Raw genomic sequence first — 17,792 nt, 5'->3', positions numbered from 1 at the left:
TTTGTACATTAAGGTTATGATAAAGTGTAATATGTAAAATAACTATTATAATAGCTGTCACACAAATGTAGTGAAGTAAATAGTGAAATATTAGTCCCTTGAATACAATTGATTCTCAAGTATAGTACCAGTACCTCTAATTTAGGTACAGTTTGACTAAATGCACTTTGTTCCACCACCGGTTTTGACCATAGTTTGCTGTTATTGCATCGCTTAATTCATATCATCGTGGAAATAAAACTGCCTTCACCCAAGTTGGCAATTGTAAAAGCAGAAAACCATCAGGCTTCATATATTTTATTCACTCCAAATGTCTGGATCAGCCCCGATCCTGATCCTAAGAATCATTATTAGAGGGTTGTTACAACTGCTAATATTGCTGCATGGCTCAATTTACTTGGTAACCAAAAGAGCCTTAACCCTGTGTTGTTGTTTTTTTGTGCAGGTCCTTTTGACGGACGCGGTGTGACCTTGCTGGAGGTATGTGGTAGCTGGCCGGAGAGCTTCGGCATACCGCGGCACAACGTTGGCTCGGCAGACGCAAGTGACGAAGGCCTCCGAGAGAGACTGGCAGATGCCATGTCTGAGTCCCCCTCCAGGGATATAGTAGGATCTGCTACAGGTCAGCCGAGACAATACAAAACATGCATGCACACGCACAAACATTCTCACATGGACATGCTCCTATCCGGCCACTATATCTTGTGGTCAGACAGCCCTTAGTAGTAATTTATTCTTGCAGAACAAGGGAGTGTACATACAACCCCGCTTCAAAAAATCAGAGCTAATGCTTTCAGTTATTTCCTAACTAAGCACAGCCAACATTGACTCAGCTAGTGCTAGCTTTCACATTTCACATATTCAAACAATAATAATCAATAGATTATCCAACTTTGGTAACCAACCTCACTGCTATTTGCCAACGGCCGAGTGGCGTTTTTATGGTGTGGTTATGGAAATTGTTTTGTGAAAATCAGAGAGGGGAAGCTAAATGGCACAGGGGTGGTACAGAGGAGAATATTTGTTACTTTTTAAATGAACACCAAAAAAGGTATACTGCAAAGTAAATCTGATCTCAAAATGTTGTCCAGGCTTCAGCAACAAATTCAGCAAAAACATAACAGACGAGATAAAGAATCAACCAAGTTTTGTTGTCTTCACAAACTGTTCTTGATACATTTTCAGTCAATCAATAAAAAACACCAAATGTTTTTGCATATCCTTGTTGCTAAGAATGTTTTCTGCAACATAAATGTTAACATTTGTGCTACTTCAAAGCTAGCAGCCCCCAATCATTCCCAGCCATATCCAGTCCAGCCCCTACCCCCAAAGCTTAGGACTTAATCTTATTTGTAGCCTCTCTTCGCTCTCTCTCCCTTTCTCCGTTTTACACTACATATCATCATTCACCCATTCATACACTGATGACAGGGGCTACTAAGTTGCCACCTGCCCATCAGGATACTAATTAATATTCATCATACATCATACACATTCATGCAGGAACAGCCTGCGGGAGCAATTTGGGGTTAAGTGTCTTTCCCAAACACATCGACATGGAATAATCGAACCGCCACCCTCTCATAGGAGGAGGACCCTGCTCTCCACTGTGCCACAGTCGCTCCCTTGACTTGTTGGTTCCTCCAATCATCTATACAGGCAGAGAGGCTTTAGTCTCTGTTTGCTAATCTAATAGCACAGCACTTCCGAGCTGCAACATAGGAAATGTCCCTGTGTCTGCTGTAAGGAGGAGAGCCATAGAGGGTCAGAAGCTGGATTTGATGGAAAAAAGACCTGGTTGGATCACGGTTGTGCATTTTGGTGACAGCCATGGGCATATTTTCTGACTAAAATAAATGAAGCTTAGCAGAAGTTCAGTCAGGAATACTATCTTTACACTCCTTGTCATTCATAATCTCAGTCACTCTCTCCCCGTGACTACTCAACTGACTGGGTTTCACTTAAAGTTAACCAACCAGAGTCTGCCACGGTTTCCTTAAGCCAATCACATCGTTGCTGTCAAACTTTAAAAATGTTCTCCTCCTGCTGCTGTCAGTTGTCATTTCAGCACGATCAGATGCAAATTGATGCATTTTCCTTACCCTTTTCTACATCTCGTTGTTGGTAACTGAGACAATGTCGGATCCAAGTCAGGACTTAATATCAATGTTACACCCATAGAATCACAGGTCATGTGTTGTATGCGCCCTGGCGTTTTGGAGAGAATAACAGGGCGTAGAGATCAAACGGCTCTGTTAATGCTCGGCGCAAGCGTGAGTATAAACAAAGCTTTACATTGATGCAAAGCTCGATTCTGTTTTCGGTTAGCCTTCTATGCGCGCAGGTGTGGTGAATTTACACTTTTTTTTCGAATTTTTTCGATCTGGCCTTTAATCCTAGGCATTATATGTTACATCTGAAAACACTTGGGAAATGAGGAGGTGCGAGATCGGTTTGTGTTTCGTACAGACTCTCTTTTGCTCCTTTTAAATTCATGACTAAAGTTGTCTAAAGCCCCTACTTGCTCCACTTCTCCTTATTTCTTACCCCAGGTAATCTTCCTTTGTCTTAATCCTGGTTTAACTATCAATTAGAGTAGATCCTCACGAAAAGCAATTTATCGCCTCAGCATTAGTCAGGGCATTCTTTAAGAATAGGGGCTGCTTCTTTGGCCACAAACCAAGGCATCTCATCTCCATCCTTGAGACAAATGGGACGTTGGTTATCCTCTGCCTTCACCTCCATTAAACATCAGTAAAGCCTTAAAACAAGGTTTGGTAAGTCATTCATATAACTGGTGGTGGTGTCACTTTCAGGTAATGTCTGGCAATATTGGCATTTCATTGAATATGTCCAATATCATGAAATAACATTATCTTAGTCAGGCTTAATGTTCCTTATATTATCCCTAAAGCTACTTCTCGCATTCTATTGTTTAAGCGGATATTCTCTCATTCACTGTGTAATGCCATTGCACTCCTGTATGTTCATTGAGTCAGACTATTCTCTGGTCTAACTCTGGTGTTCTCAATTTGCTGGTGTAACAGACCGTTTCTCAATCTCCCAGCCTAAAAGACCATTTCTCAATCTCCCAGTCTAACGTGACCGTTTTCTCATGACCTGGTCTAACATGACCTGGTCTAAAGTGACCTATTCTCATTTACCTGGTCTAACATGACCGTTTTCCGTTCCCAAGATCTAACGTTTTTCATTTCCCGGTCAGAATGTGACCCGGTCCCGAGGACCCGATTTCTCATTTCCAGGTCGGAATGTGACCCAGTCTCGAGGACCCAATTTCTCATTTCCTGGTTGGCAGTGACCTGGTCTGACTGACCCAAATTTCTCATTTCTTGGTCTAACATGACCTGGTCAAGAAGGACCGTTTTTTGTAATTTCTTGTCAAACATGACCTGGTCTAACAGGACCGTATTCTCAATCCCGGGTAAAAACAAAAAACAAAACTAAAATGACTGTCCTCTCCTGGACTCTTCAGGTCTCTTTCTGGTCTTACTCTACCCCGCTATTCTGTTTTGCGGTCTTAGCTGACCAACTATCTATGCTGAGGTCTAACATGACCACAACTTTCGTGTTCTGCAGTCTAACATGACTCACAACTATCCTGTTCTGTGTTCTAAATCGAACACCAACTGTTCTGTTCTGCGGTCCAACATGACCCCACCTATCCTTTCCTGCGGTCTGTCGAGACCCCCGCTATCAATTCCATGATCTGTCAAGATCCCACCAGACTTTACTGTGGTCTATCTAGACCCGCACTATCATGTTCTGCGGTCTATCGAGACCCCCCATTCAATTCATGCAAGCTCATTCTAACAAGTTCTCTGCAGCAGTAGGTAAGTTATTTATTTTATTTATTTATATAAAATAATTCTCTCTTTTGGGGGTTGTGACTGTCTCTCCTCAGCATCACTGCCCCTCTGTTATATGGTTTCACTATAGAGTCTAATCGCCAAAGACTTTGCATTATTAATTTCTTATGGGTGATAAATTATTGTTATATTTCATTGAAGTCTATCCTGATTGAAATTAAGCTTAGCGAAAGTTCATTCAGGAAGACTATCTTTACACTACTTGTCATTCATAATCTCAGTCACTCTCTCCCAGTGACTACTATCAGCTGATTGTGGGTTTCACTTAAGTTAACTAACCAGAGTCAATCACATTGTTGCTGTCAAACTTTAAAAATGCTGCTCTCAGTTGTCATTCCAACCATGTCACCTCCAGTCGGCATCACAGTCATGTTCTTCATTCATCATTGGATGCAATGACTCACTACATCTCCACAACCAGCAGTGTCTGGACTTCAGGGGGGATTGTGCCTGTCTGACCTCAGCATCACTGCCCCTCTGTTATACGGTTTCGCTATGGAGTCCAATCGCCAAATACTTTCCATTATTCATTTCTTATGTTTAATAAATCATTGTTAAAGTCCCTCCTGGATGAACTTGACTTTGTCCCGGCAAAGATATTGTACAAGGGCAAGATTACCGTATCGCTTATCTGGTCGCCGTCATTGCTTTTGTGCATATTTGTGTGGTAAAGTGGATGATCTTGTCGGTAATACAGAAGTCTTTACTCAACGTCAGTGTCAATAACTTGAGGTAACCTGAGAGCCAGTTGAATCCATGTGAAGCATCATTCAGATAACTAGATTGTAGTTTGTAGTTTGATGTTAATCCTCCCCAGACATCATCTCATCTGACCAATAGCTTCAGTGCATTTGCCCTGCATTTAACAGTGGCCAGTGATGCTGGCTAGTTAGTTTTACTTTAACCCCTATATGGTATATATGTATTTACTTTCCTCAATGAGAAAGACAGAAAGGAAACAACAGTAAATCAAAGCTCAGCTTTGTGAAGGGAAGAGCTACAGGACAAGAAAAAGAAAGAAAGAAGGTCAAGGATCAAAGTTGCTGTATGTACACTTTAAAATGTTTCCGTTGTGAATTGAGCTGTATTTGGTGTGTTTAAATGCTCTCTGAATGTGTGTGTTAGTTAGTGTGTCTTGGCATGAGACTTAGTCATAATTTTTTGTGTCAAATTGCCGATAAACTCGTCCTAGTCACAGCCATAACACTATGGAATCAAACAGACTTGTACATTTGGTCACAGCAGCCTGAAAGTGAGAGGAATCCAGCTATCTACTCCATAGAGACCCATGTTAATTCAGACTCCAAAAAGATCTTGCACAGAGAACTGTACCCCGTTTCTAAATTTCCACTACAGCCAAATATTTAACTATACAGACACAATTTTTACATATTCTTGTTCATCAAGTTGTTCTGGTATTTAGGGAAATAGGAGCTTACGGTTTGGGAGATTTCAGCAGAAGTTTGAGAGGTGCGCCTCAGCTTAAACTCCATTTAAAGCCTATGTACCTGTGAGTCTCTTTGAAGTCATATTGCTATGGTAACCTTTGATGCTGGGTGATTGATGTGAGCTAATTAGTGCAGACACACACAGAGACAATGACACACACACACATACACAAATGACTTGGAGATATTCAGGCAAAGGAATTGTCTGTGTCTCTGTCACTGTCTGTCTGTTTTCCTTTCTGTCTGTCTGTCTCTCTCTCTTTTTCTGTCTTTCTCTCTTTCTCTCACTGTCTGTCTGTTTGTCTCTCTCTCTTTGTCTGTCTTCTGTCTCTCTCTCTCTCTCTTTTTCTTTCTCTGTGTGTCTCTCTCTTGTTCTCTTCCTATCTGTCTGTCTGTCTGTCTGTCTGTCTGTCTCTCTCTATCTATATGTATCTCTATCTATCTGTCTATCTCACCGTCTGTATTTCTGTCTGTCTGTCTCTCACTGTCTGTCTGTCTGTCTCTCTCTTTGTCTGTCCTCTCTCTCTCTTTTCTCTTCCTCTCTGTCTGTTTGTCTGTCTGTTTGTCTCTCTGTCTCTCTCTCTCTTACTCTCTCGCTTTCTCTAATCTCTGTTTCTCTATTTCTCAATCTCTTCCTCTCTCACACATAATTTCTAATTTTCAGTTTTCTACAATTAATTTCATTATAATTGAATTCATACAGCCCCAATTCAATTTTTAACACTATCCACACAAATTACACGTCTACGTCTTCAGAAGAGTCTTGGTATTCTCAAAATGAAAATATTAAATCAATACGACTTACAGATTTTAACTCAGAGTCTTGTTCAGGTAGAACCTCCCCTGTGTTATCACCAGTTATGGCCAACAGTGACTCAGCACTACTACTATTAATACTACTACTATTACTACGAGTACTACTACTGCTACTATTCATACTACTACTACTACTACGACTACGACTACTACAATTTCTTCTTCTACTTCTATTTCTGATTAGACTGTTTCTTCTACTAAACCACTGATACTACAGTTTAACAGTTCAGCTTCCAGCTTTTTCTTCATTGTATTTCAGCTCTTTGCTTATTTTGATGATGCAGTTCAGCTTCCATCTCTGCAAGTTTTACAATTCAACTACCAGGTTTTTCAACAGTGTAGTTCTTGGCTTTCGGGCTTTTTCAGGAGAGTCATTTGAAACTTCCACATTTTCAGCAATGCTCTGTGACTGATTTCAGCTTTCAGCATTCCAACGCATTTTCTGCAGGAAATGCATTTTCTAGTATTATTTATGCAATTGGACTTACTTTTTTTTTTCAGATGAACCTCAAATGAACCTCAAATGAACTCAAATGTACCTCAAATGAACCCCAAACTAACCCTAAATGAACCTCATTGATACAGTTGTCTTAGAACTGTTAATATATGCAATGTCTTCAGGCAGTAGCAGCCACACAGTCAAACTTTCTTGCGAAATTTTCTAGTCTTCTTCTTATTCTCCTTCTTCCGTACAAAAGTTTGCTGCGTAACTCCTCCCACAGCGTTGCCAGCACATGTGTCAAAATACATCAAAATGTGCAGCCTGATCGGGAATCGTGTGCTATGGCTTTTCTCAGAGATTCGCCCTGTGGTTTCCACGGGAACCGGGAAAGACTGTGAGAGATTTCCCCATAGAGATGAATGGGTTTGGGGCTGGAGAGAGCTTAAAAACACTCAACTCATCGATACAGCTGTCTTGGAACTGTTAATATATGCAACGTCTTCGGGCAGTAGCAGCCACACAGTCAAACTTTCTTGCAAAATATTCTAGTTATTAATGCAATTCACATGCAATCCACTGCTATTTATCACAGTTTTTTTTCATCTACAAAAACAATTTGCTGTATGATGTTCTGCTCAGAGGATCTCGGAGCTGGAATGCTCACTGATGTAACAAATCACCATCTCTCTGACATTCTCCTCCACACACACACACACACACACACACACACACACACACACACACACACACACACACACACACACACACACACACACACACACACAGACACACTCTTTCGCAGATTCACATGGAAAACAAAGCCTCCAGTCAGGGTAATGGGGCTCTCACGCTAAGGCCGAGACCCAGCGTCGCCAGCTCGGAGGGCAGGTGACACTCACATAGAGGAATGGATGGATGGACGGAGGGAAGGAGAGAACAGATCATTAAGAAGAGGTGGGGAGAGAGAGTGAGAAAGACACTGACGACTAAAACACACTGGGGTTGAAATTAGATTTGGCTCCAATGATATAATGTTGCTAACTAGATTTGGCTTATTGTTGCCTGTCCAACATAAATTCCATTGAAGCCATATGGAGAGGGACCACTGCTCAACAGGACCTGCTGTGTCTCAGCTGAGGAGCAATGACACTTTCTATTTCCGTTTACTTGCATCCTGTCATTTCACAATATACCATTTTTTTTAACTTGTAGGGTATTTTTATTGTATCTCCATCTTTGGTGCTGAATGCTTGTTCTGGTGTCATTAACTGTGCATCAGAGGAGTTTTCCAAAGAAAGAGATACCAGACACCATTTTTATACAACAGGAAATGTAAACGGCTCCATAACAAGTTGAATCACTTTTGAATACATTTTCTACCAGTAATAGAGTTAGTGCTGCCGATGCATTGTCTATAAAAATAAATAAATAGATAAAAGTCTGTATGTAAATAAAGTGTTCTTCAGACAGAAAGACTGACAGACAGAGAGATGCGTATTTAAATTACATTTTTATGTTTTATGCTTAGCAAAAGAGACAAAAATGTGCAAAAAAAAGCTATACAATACTCAGCAATTACGTAGCAAAATATCAAATTTAGCGATATACAAAAAAATGGCAATATACAATTATGTTTACAATAGTTTTGATAAATCTGAAGATTTTTACTATACATGTATACATGTGTAATGCTGTGAGGTGGACAAGCAGCCAATTGTATTGCTAATTAATCTACTTCATAGGCTGTTTTAGGCTTTTGTGTGGTTGTTGCATTGACCTAAGTGGACTCTGTGTCCTGCTTCATCCCCTGTCAAGTCCTGTCTATATGCAAGGGTATTGGTCCGCCAGCTTCTACATAGAGCTGTGTGTGTGTGTGTGTGTGTGTGTGTGTGTGTGTGTGTGTGTGTGTGTGTGTGTGTGTGTGTGTGTGTGTGTGTGTGTGTGTGTGTGTGTGTGTGTGTGTGTGTGTGTGCTGTATTACTTTTGCAACTAGCAAAAAGAAAAACAACCGGGAAATGTTATTGAACATTTTTAATGTTTTCCAGATTGCAAACTTAATGCTTCGATTTAAAATGAATTTTAAATCATTAGAGGTAAGGCAAAACGTCTCTCTCCTTTGTAGTGCATCACAGTTGGTCCTTCATTAACTCAGTTATTTTAAGACTGTATACCGTGAATGTTTGCCTTTAGATAACTCTTTTGATCCAGAACAGATTTAGCAGTACGATATGAATCCCAACAACTTGAACAAAACAGAACTTTATGATTCTTGAAATGAATTTGCTCTCGTATTTTTACTTAGTCATCTATTTATTTTTAAAAGCTTTGACTCCCAGTGTCTCCACAACTCATAGTGAAGCTAGATATGGATTTAGGTTAAATGTCCTGTACGCATGGTGCCAACAGAGCTCCGCTTGTTTTTCATTTTGCTGTACTGAGCAATGAATGTGTTGGGTTTAGTTTGGTTGATGGATGAGTTAAGGGTGCTTGGGACCACCCACAGCCACTGGGTCATAATCAGCTCTGTTTGTTGGATCCGAGGCTCAAAGAAACTTGGAGTAATAATAAATAACAATAATAGTAAAAATAGTAAGACTGTCTGAATAGCACAGAACTCAGCTGGCTCTCTCAACACTCGACTCAAGACAAATATTTAGGGCAGCCTTATCAGCACCGAAAGGTTTAAAGCATTCGTGTGTGTGTGTGTGTGTGTGTGTGTGTGTGTGTGTGTGTGTGTGTGTGTGTGTGTGTGTGTGTGTGTGTGTGTGTGTGTGTGTGTGTGTGTGTGTGTGTGTGTTGTGTGTGTTTTAATGCAAGTGTGTCACTGTATGTGTGGGCCTGTATTTTATTAGCTACACCCTTCACATACACGTGTTAAAAGGATCTTTACTTGTGTGTGTATGTACAAGTGTTTGCAATTACTTGAGTTTCTGAGCTTGCATGTGTGGATGGATATGTGTTTCTATCAACTACCTAATATCTATGTATGGTACAATATATACTTGTGGGTGTGTATTTCCCTGACTGACCTGCACTACGTTTTAAAATGTTCTTATTGTTTGTGAGCTAGCAGGCGGTGGTCCAAACAGGTACCCCAACTCAATAATTTGCTGTTGGAACCTTGACTGTAGGCTTCTGGCTGGGTGACATGCTTCAGAGAAAACATTAGCTCTGTTGTCATATGCTGCTCTGTGTGTGTGTTCAAAATATATAAAGGATAAAGAGAGTTTGAAATAGGAAAATCTATAAATGTAATTCATTGGTGTAGATTGAGGGTTTCACTCTCTAACACAGATCTGTGTTTATTAACATGCATTGTGAATTTATCTAAGCACGTAAATTTAAAGAGATGGCACAATGTTGCTTATCTCTCTCCCCACATTTACTAATCAATATTACACGAAATGGAATTGTGCTTTAGTAACATCCTATGTATCCAATTGGACCAAGTGTTCTTTTTTCTGTTTGATGAATGTGGACTGTATATTACATCAACCTATGAAATATAGTGCCTTAATGTTTTAATGCAACTGGACTCTGTTAAGAGCCTGTAATCTACCGTATTCATCTAACCAGTGTTGGGCTCCTGACTGGAAAAATACAATACATTACTCATTACTGTTACTCATTTCTAAAGTACCATAATTGCTTTAGTTATTAGTCTCTGTGGGCAGTAATTGCTTCAATAACTCATTCATCTATTTTTCTGTTGAATGTCCAGATTTGGGACATGTATTCAAAACAACCTGGATAATTTATGTCCATATGTTCTAATTCTGGGTGACTCATTTGAAAACTGCTTCTGTCATCATTTCACCTAAAATCAAGAGCTTTCTCAATCCAGAAGGTCAACGACTTTATCATATCTAGTCAGAGTAGTAGGAATACACCCATGTAGGGAAAGTCCTATGTCTAGCTTTTTTTAACCACTACGAGGAACCTTCACACATAAAAAGTCTACTTGTGACATTTATGGGAAGAGACTATTCCTTTGGCATATGACACAGACTTTGAATTGTAGGTGATTTCCCAGGCTGTAATGGTGTGAAAGGTACAGTGCCTCATACCTCGAGGGGGCCTATTCTGTCATTCAACATGCACAATGCTGCAGGTTGAACATCACTCTGTTTAAGGTGTGCATAATGCTGGTGTTGGGACCATATAGTTCATACAAAGCACATATTATTGGATGGTCTGTATTTACATAAAATGTTGCCTTACAGTTGAACTCATGCTAGAATAGCCATATGCACTGTACTAAGTTCCAGTCCATGCATAAAGGGGGCTCGCATCTACCATGACACCAACTGTGTTAATGAAAAATAATGTATGGCACATACTAATCACACCCAAGTGCTAAGCAAGGGGCGTTATTTTTCATTATCACATGTGGCAGACTGAAGTATCCCTGTTGTACAGTACCAGGATCGCTTACCAGTAAAAAAAACTAGGCCTTTTATTTTCATATTTTGGGGAAATACATACTTAGTTACAGATAGACACCATTTGTTTAAACACAGCTTTACTTGAACTTATAATGTTTAAATAAAATGTAATATTTTATATTTAACAGAGTAGATGTATTGCGATCATGGATGACATGATCATTCAGACATGATCATTCAGACATGATCATTCAGACATGATCATTCAGACATGATCATGCAGACATGATCATTCAGACAATCCTACAATAGGTAGTGGTGGTATGCTTCAAAAATTTTGTTAAATGCTTCTTTTGTCACTTTGCCATAAAGCAGCTGTTTCGTGTCTATGAGCTCCATTGAAGTCTGAAAACAAGCAAACAAGCTGCACAGGAAAAAAAATTTATAAAAATGAATAGCCTTTTTAAGTTTTGCTATTATATAAATCATTCCATGGAAAACACAATTAATTGGTCCATTAAAGAAACATGGAAACTAGACTGCACGCCTGTTCAGACAGCTGTGTGATTTAATGGTTGTACAATACATCCTGTATTTGAATTGGCCGCATACTCCATTCACACAAAGCCAGGCTATTATCCATCCTGCCGACTGACTGGTTTTCTCTGCTTTTCAGCCTTGTTTTAGTACACTGATACCCATCATAAGAGCAACAACACCGAGAAGGGTTGAGGGATGGGGGTGGTGTACAGGCTTGGAGGTCCTCCTTTTCCTATAAATCAGTACAGACGTGGGCTGGCTTCAATTCTACACATACACACATTACCATATGTCAAACACACAAACATGAATAACATGCATAAAAGCCTTTTACACTTGTTTGGCTTCTTGCAATGTCTTGCTGGCTGACTAGCAGACTGTCTTGCTGCAGTTCATAACATACTGTACGCATGCAAACCACTGAAGAGAAGTGTCTCTGAGAAAAAAGCATATTTGGGTTAGAATTAAAAACCTTATCTGGGTAGCCTGTTGCTGAAGTTTAATTTCCCATCAAGTGTCTAAAAACACTTTTAAAGAATTCAAAGTTGTGAAACATCTTAGCGTAAGTAACAGAAATACGCAACTTCTGAAAAAAAATCAGAAATTGGCAAAATTAGGATTTAGATCAGGTACTTTTCAATTAAAGTATAAACAAACAAGACTTTGAATCAGATCAAATATCCAGTACCATCCATCCATCCATGTAGGGACAGTTCGGGGTTTAGCAAAGGTCAGGTTCAGTGTCATCACTCAGGCAAAACTTTAGAGTGAGATCGGTTCATTTCAGGGGAACTGCCAAAATTAGCGGATCCATGTGAAACTTTTGCATTTGCAACTTGAGTGAACTTTGACGAGCAAATTCGTGACATATGAATTGTTAATTGTCAGCACAAGCAAGTTTCTTGTCAGGCTATAGTGTTAGGGATTAGCTCTGCAGGGAAAGCGTTTTGCCCACTTTCCCAAAGATGTTTATTGTGACTTTTCAGATATGAACTGTGCCTCACCCACACATCCATCATACGTTCACTGACCTGCTGTTGTAGAGATGAATTTACAGGAAATTAGTGAGAAATGCTAGCCAGTGGAAGACAAGGAAAATACATCAGAGAACTGGATGTGTCTCTTTTCGTTTCCTCAAGCAGACTTAATAGTTTAGGTTTTCAACATGCCAGTCTGATTTGTCATGAACTCCAAGTCCTTTCAGTAGGTCCAGAAAGCTGGCTGGATAAATAATGAATCAGACATGCCTTCTCAAAATGTAACTTCAATTATCCATTGAAGTCTTCCCAGTCTATCGTTGGTGTGAATATGGCCAGTCTTTAGCTACCAGCTTTCTTGCAGCTTCCATGTATGTACAGCTGCATGTATATTGTACACAGCATAATTGTGACTATGATTCCAATAGCCGGCCTTGTGTACAGACTGAAGGACTCACGCTATGGACCACACACACACACGCACACCATTTGGATACTTGACTAACTCAAAACTATTAGTTAATCATTTTGTGACATGCCCAGAGGGCCATGTTGTCCCCTAGCTTTAACCAAAGAGAGAGATGAAAGCAAGAGAGAGAGCAAATAAGTACACACTCTCCCTGAAAGCTACTCAGCGCTGCCGTGACAGACAGAAAGAACAAACGCAGGCAGGAAGAGGGGGGGAGGAAGACGTCAGGGACTGAGTGAAAGAACAGAAAAGGGAATGCGAGGCTGGCTGAGGCCGGAGAGTATGGTGCTGAGAGAAGAGACGACGAGTGTGAAAGCAGAGTGTGGTCATTATATCTGCCCTTCAGCACTGCCCTCCTCCCAACCTCTCTCTCTCTCTCTCTCTCTCTCTCTCTCTCTCTCTCTCTCTCTCTCCCTCTCCCTCTCTCCCCCTCTCTCTCCACGTTGCTAGGCGAGAGTTTGAGCATAATATGCGGGGACAGTGTGAGACGATGAAGAATAATTCCTGTATTCAGTACTGCCGCCGCTCGCCCCTCCTCCTCTTCATCCTCCTTCTCCTCATCCTCTTTCTCAACTCCACTGACAAGTCAGGCCTGGATATCATTGTATCATTTATCCCAGCCTCGCCTCTGCCACTCTGCCTCGTTTGCCCAGAGGGAAGTGTGAAAAGTGTGCATGTGTGAGAGTGTGTGTGTATACGTGTCTATGCGTGTTAGTGTCACTCTGCGCTTGTGTGTATGGCGCCCTAGCTGACTGCAAATGGGCTTTTGTGGAGTTTTTTGGAGACTGCACTTAACAGCTCGCTCAAGGGAGACACACACACATACACACACACACAAGGGGCTGTAAGGGTTCACAGAAAACGAGGGCAAGTGAGAGCAGAAAGAAAGAGAGAATTATGGCGAGAAAGAAAAAGAGAGAGATGGTGAGACTGGAAGGAAGCACTTTTTAAAGCCCTGTTCATTCCGTCTGTTTTGGCTCGGTTGGACAACAAGAGGGCCAGAGACACACTTTGTGCAGAGTATCAGAAATGTTCTCTGGCTGAGGGCGATCCACTTCACCCAATCTGTTTCACCACCGGCGGTGGAGGCACGCAGCAAAACACTTGTCGCTGCTGCTTCTGTCACTCTGCTGACTGGAGCAAGTAACTCGCATTGATCTGTGACCCGTCACTCAAACTGCATCCAGGCCATTTTCTCCAAACTGTCACTCCAGCTGATACTAGAGACATCCAATATGTGATACTTGGTGGTTTGGAGTTTGGACTAGTTGGTGTAAAGTAGCATAACACACGCTGTGATCTTGTACATTATGTATTGTAAATTAACAATTGCACCAGAAACTACAATATTAACTTGCACAAAGGCACTATTCTTTCATCCTATTTTGTCTCAAATGACAATGTTGTGCTTTAGTTTGATGCTAACCAATTGTTTTTAAATGTGAATAAGAAGCAGGAGATAGTATTTGCCCAAAGAGCAGTTGAGTGGAACCAGTTGAGCAAGTTATAGTCCATGGTCAATCCATTACTCGAGACAGCTCTTGTTGACGTACAATGTCGGAGAATCAATGTTGATGACCTTAACTTTTGGCTGAATCAGTAGTTTCCCTTTTGAAAAAAAGACCAAGCAGAATTTCAGGCAAGTATAATACCATCCATCCTTTATCCTTAACCGCTTATCTTTCTCAGGGTTGTGGGGGGCTGGAGCCGATCCCAGCTGATAATACTTTTTTCTTGGTCAAGCAATTTGTCAGTACAATGTCTTGTGTACATCTTGTTTAGTCGTAGTTAGTATGGCTATTCGGAGAGGGTGGAAAAACGTTTGCCTTTAGACGTGGTCGAATGACATGTTGTACGGCCTCATTTCAAGCACACTGACCTCTGTTGGATTCTTCAGTGTAAGATAAACCAAAGATAACAAATTGCAGGTTGTCTATGGCCCTGTCGCGGGGCGACTGTGGCTCAATGGAGAGCAGGGTTGTCCTCCAATCAGAGGATCGGCTCGATCCCCGGCTCCGGCAGTCCATGTCGATGTGTTTGGGCAAGACACTTAACCCCAAGTTGCTCCCGTAGGCTGTGCCATCAATGTGTGGATGTTGTATGAATGTTAATTAGACTTAGAGTCCTGATGGGCAGGTGGCACCTTGCATGGTAGCCCCTGTCATCAATGTATGAATGGGTGTGAATGGGTGAATGATATGTAATGTAAAAAAATGCGCTTTGAGTGGTCGGAAGACTAGAAAGCGCTCTACAAGTACAGTCCATCTACCATTTACCTGACAATAACATCTATACTGGTTGATCTAATCACAAGTTGACATCTCTAAGTAAAGGTGTGAATGCATTGAGGATGCATTGAGATCCCATCACTAGCAAACCACATTTGAGGTGGTCTGGACCGCATGTGGCCACATTATTTGAGCAGTGTGTACAAGAATGTGTCTTTGGCCACATTCAAGGACCGCTTACTCAACTGACTTCTTCTGCCTATGCAGAAGTATGTTCTCATTCCTGTTCATATTGACGACGTCTGCAAATGTGGGAAAGCCCATAGAGATATATTGCGAGTATGTCAAACATCTTGACATTGGTCACTCGAGACGTATGTGGAAACGAATGTACTTGTGTTTGGTTCCATGGTAGATGACATTTTTTTTTTTAAACTCTTGAGAAGCTCTTTAAAGCATTACAAACATTTTAATCACAATGGCCAAAAAACATTCTTTTTAGGAATTGACATGACATTAAACCACACAAAGTTGGTACTGCCATATGTATACATAATTTTTTTTTAAGAAAAGCCTCCCCACTGTGAAATCAGAGTAAGGTCAAATTCTCAAATACATTTTTTGGGGGGGAAACTGATATTTGTGAAGTGGTCCTATTCATCAGTTTTACAGCAACTTTGTCATCCAACAAACTGCATGACATCTATCATATCAGAGACAGATCGGGAAAAAAAAATCAGGAACATTGATCATTTTATAAGTTGGCCACAATCTCGGTCAACACATACAATGTAGGAAAAGTGTTTGTATTCACAGACCAAGTCACACTTTAAACAGATAATGTGTTTTTGGTTGTGCATACACAAATGTATAAAACACTCTTATCACACCCTGTCATACTGACTCTTGTATATACACATATATCAGACACACACTATCTCTCCTAACATGACCCTGCATGCGGGTGTGTGTTTATCAATAAAATATGGTGGCATGAATAAGTGATAAGATACATAATGGAGAGGCAGCCGAGCTGAGCTGAGCCAGGCCAGCTTTCCACAGCACTGGAACTTCCTGTCAACAGAATGTCCAACCAAGGACACATCCTCTGTCTAAGAAATGGGTTGGAGAGAAACGAAGAGGAGAAGATAGCAGGATGAATGCAAGCACATTGGGTAGTAGGCTGGATGTTGACAATCTCAAAACCTAAAGAGCAACAGCCAATCAAAGATCTACGGCCAATATTGTTGGATTTCTGTAGTACATGCCCAGATTCCCTCACTGGTCATTTTGAGGGAGGACACCTGGGCCTACTTTAAGACAGGGTGGAGCCATCAATTAGTTGAATTTATCGATCATTTTTCAAGTTGTGTCAAAAAAAATATATAAATACATTCTGCAAATATAATCCAATCCGCTATCATCCATCCATATGATGATAGCATATGTTGGGATGCACCATTCAAACAGCTGGTAGAGCTTGTAACGTGTCAGGACAGGTCAGTCAAGTCAAACAGTTTCCATCAGTCTTCAAAGAATATACAGGAAGTCACAGAAATATTTACATCCTGAAAGATGTATATGTAGAAATGTGTGTGTATCTGGCATTAAATTATATATTTTATTCTCTTCATGTCTGCCTTGTAGAGCACTTTGCAATTTCTGCTCATTTTGATAAATGCTACATAAATAATCTTTTGTTATTGTTATTTTTATTATTTTTAATTTCAGTTAACAGATTAAACCTTCATAGCAAAACATGAGACTTATAGCAGCCAATCTAGCCCTAACTATATAACAGTTACAAAGAAAATGTGTATCTTCTGCTAAATCTGGTTTGTTGTCAAACGTAGGAGCCATACAGCTCTTTGATCAGGCGATTAAAACCAACTCGTTTTCTCAATATGGTGATTTTAGAACGCCAAGTCAGGATCAAGTCAGAGAATATTTTAACCAGCATGCATTGTGCGGCATACGCCACAGATTCAATGCACGAATCTGCCCAGGCCTGGCTCTTCTCAAACAAGCCTATTGACTGTGAGTTGGTGTTAGTAGCTTGCTTTGAGTCTGTGTTATTTCAGTTTTTTGTTCTTTTTCCACGACTTTTTGTTCCTTTTCTCTGTTTCATTATAACGGACTGTTATCACAATAAGAATACACTGAGGATGTGTGCAGCCATGTTTCAAGATAAAAGCTCAGCCATGATTATACCTTATTAAAAACAATTACAGCTGACATATAAAAAGTGTCTGCTTCATGTTGATGCTATAGAGATAATGTAATATCTCTTTCACACTCCATGTCACTCAAATGCAAGCAATAGTGTGTCATTCAGTGATACCAAAATTAGGTAAAATCGTCCTAATGATATAGCACAATAATCTTCTGGCGCAGAATGGCAGTGATTTGAGAGAAAGGCAAGATAGCAAGAGCTTCCTACACGTAGATTTGCTATTTTAAGGGTAATTGGTTAGTGTGTGTTGTTAATTCCTTTTAAGAGGTTGGAAAAGTTTAAAAACCCAGAAAAGCCTTTGGATTGGTTGATGATGATTCAATTCAATTCAGTTTATTTTGTATAGCCCAGAATCACAAATTTGCCT

The 17,792-nt window shown here is 40.4% G+C and overlaps 1 protein-coding gene across 3 annotated transcripts in view; it reads left to right on the top strand.

Moving 5' to 3' along the window:
* bcas3 (BCAS3 microtubule associated cell migration factor) overlaps positions 1 to 17,792 on the top strand; it is a 330,904-nt gene that overhangs the window by 298,519 nt on the left and 14,593 nt on the right. For all 3 annotated transcript variants that reach the window (XM_054596895.1, XM_054596893.1, XM_054596894.1), the window contains one exon: positions 446 to 622. In XM_054596895.1, the coding sequence (XP_054452870.1) occupies positions 446 to 622 (177 nt within the window). The remainder of the gene's footprint in view (positions 1 to 445; positions 623 to 17,792) is intronic.

Source organism: Anoplopoma fimbria, chromosome 1 (genome assembly GCF_027596085.1).
Source record: "Anoplopoma fimbria isolate UVic2021 breed Golden Eagle Sablefish chromosome 1, Afim_UVic_2022, whole genome shotgun sequence".
Lineage (NCBI taxonomy): Eukaryota > Metazoa > Chordata > Actinopteri > Perciformes > Anoplopomatidae > Anoplopoma > Anoplopoma fimbria.
Note: the sequence above shows the minus strand (reverse complement) of the source record. Positions and strands in the feature narration are given on the sequence as shown.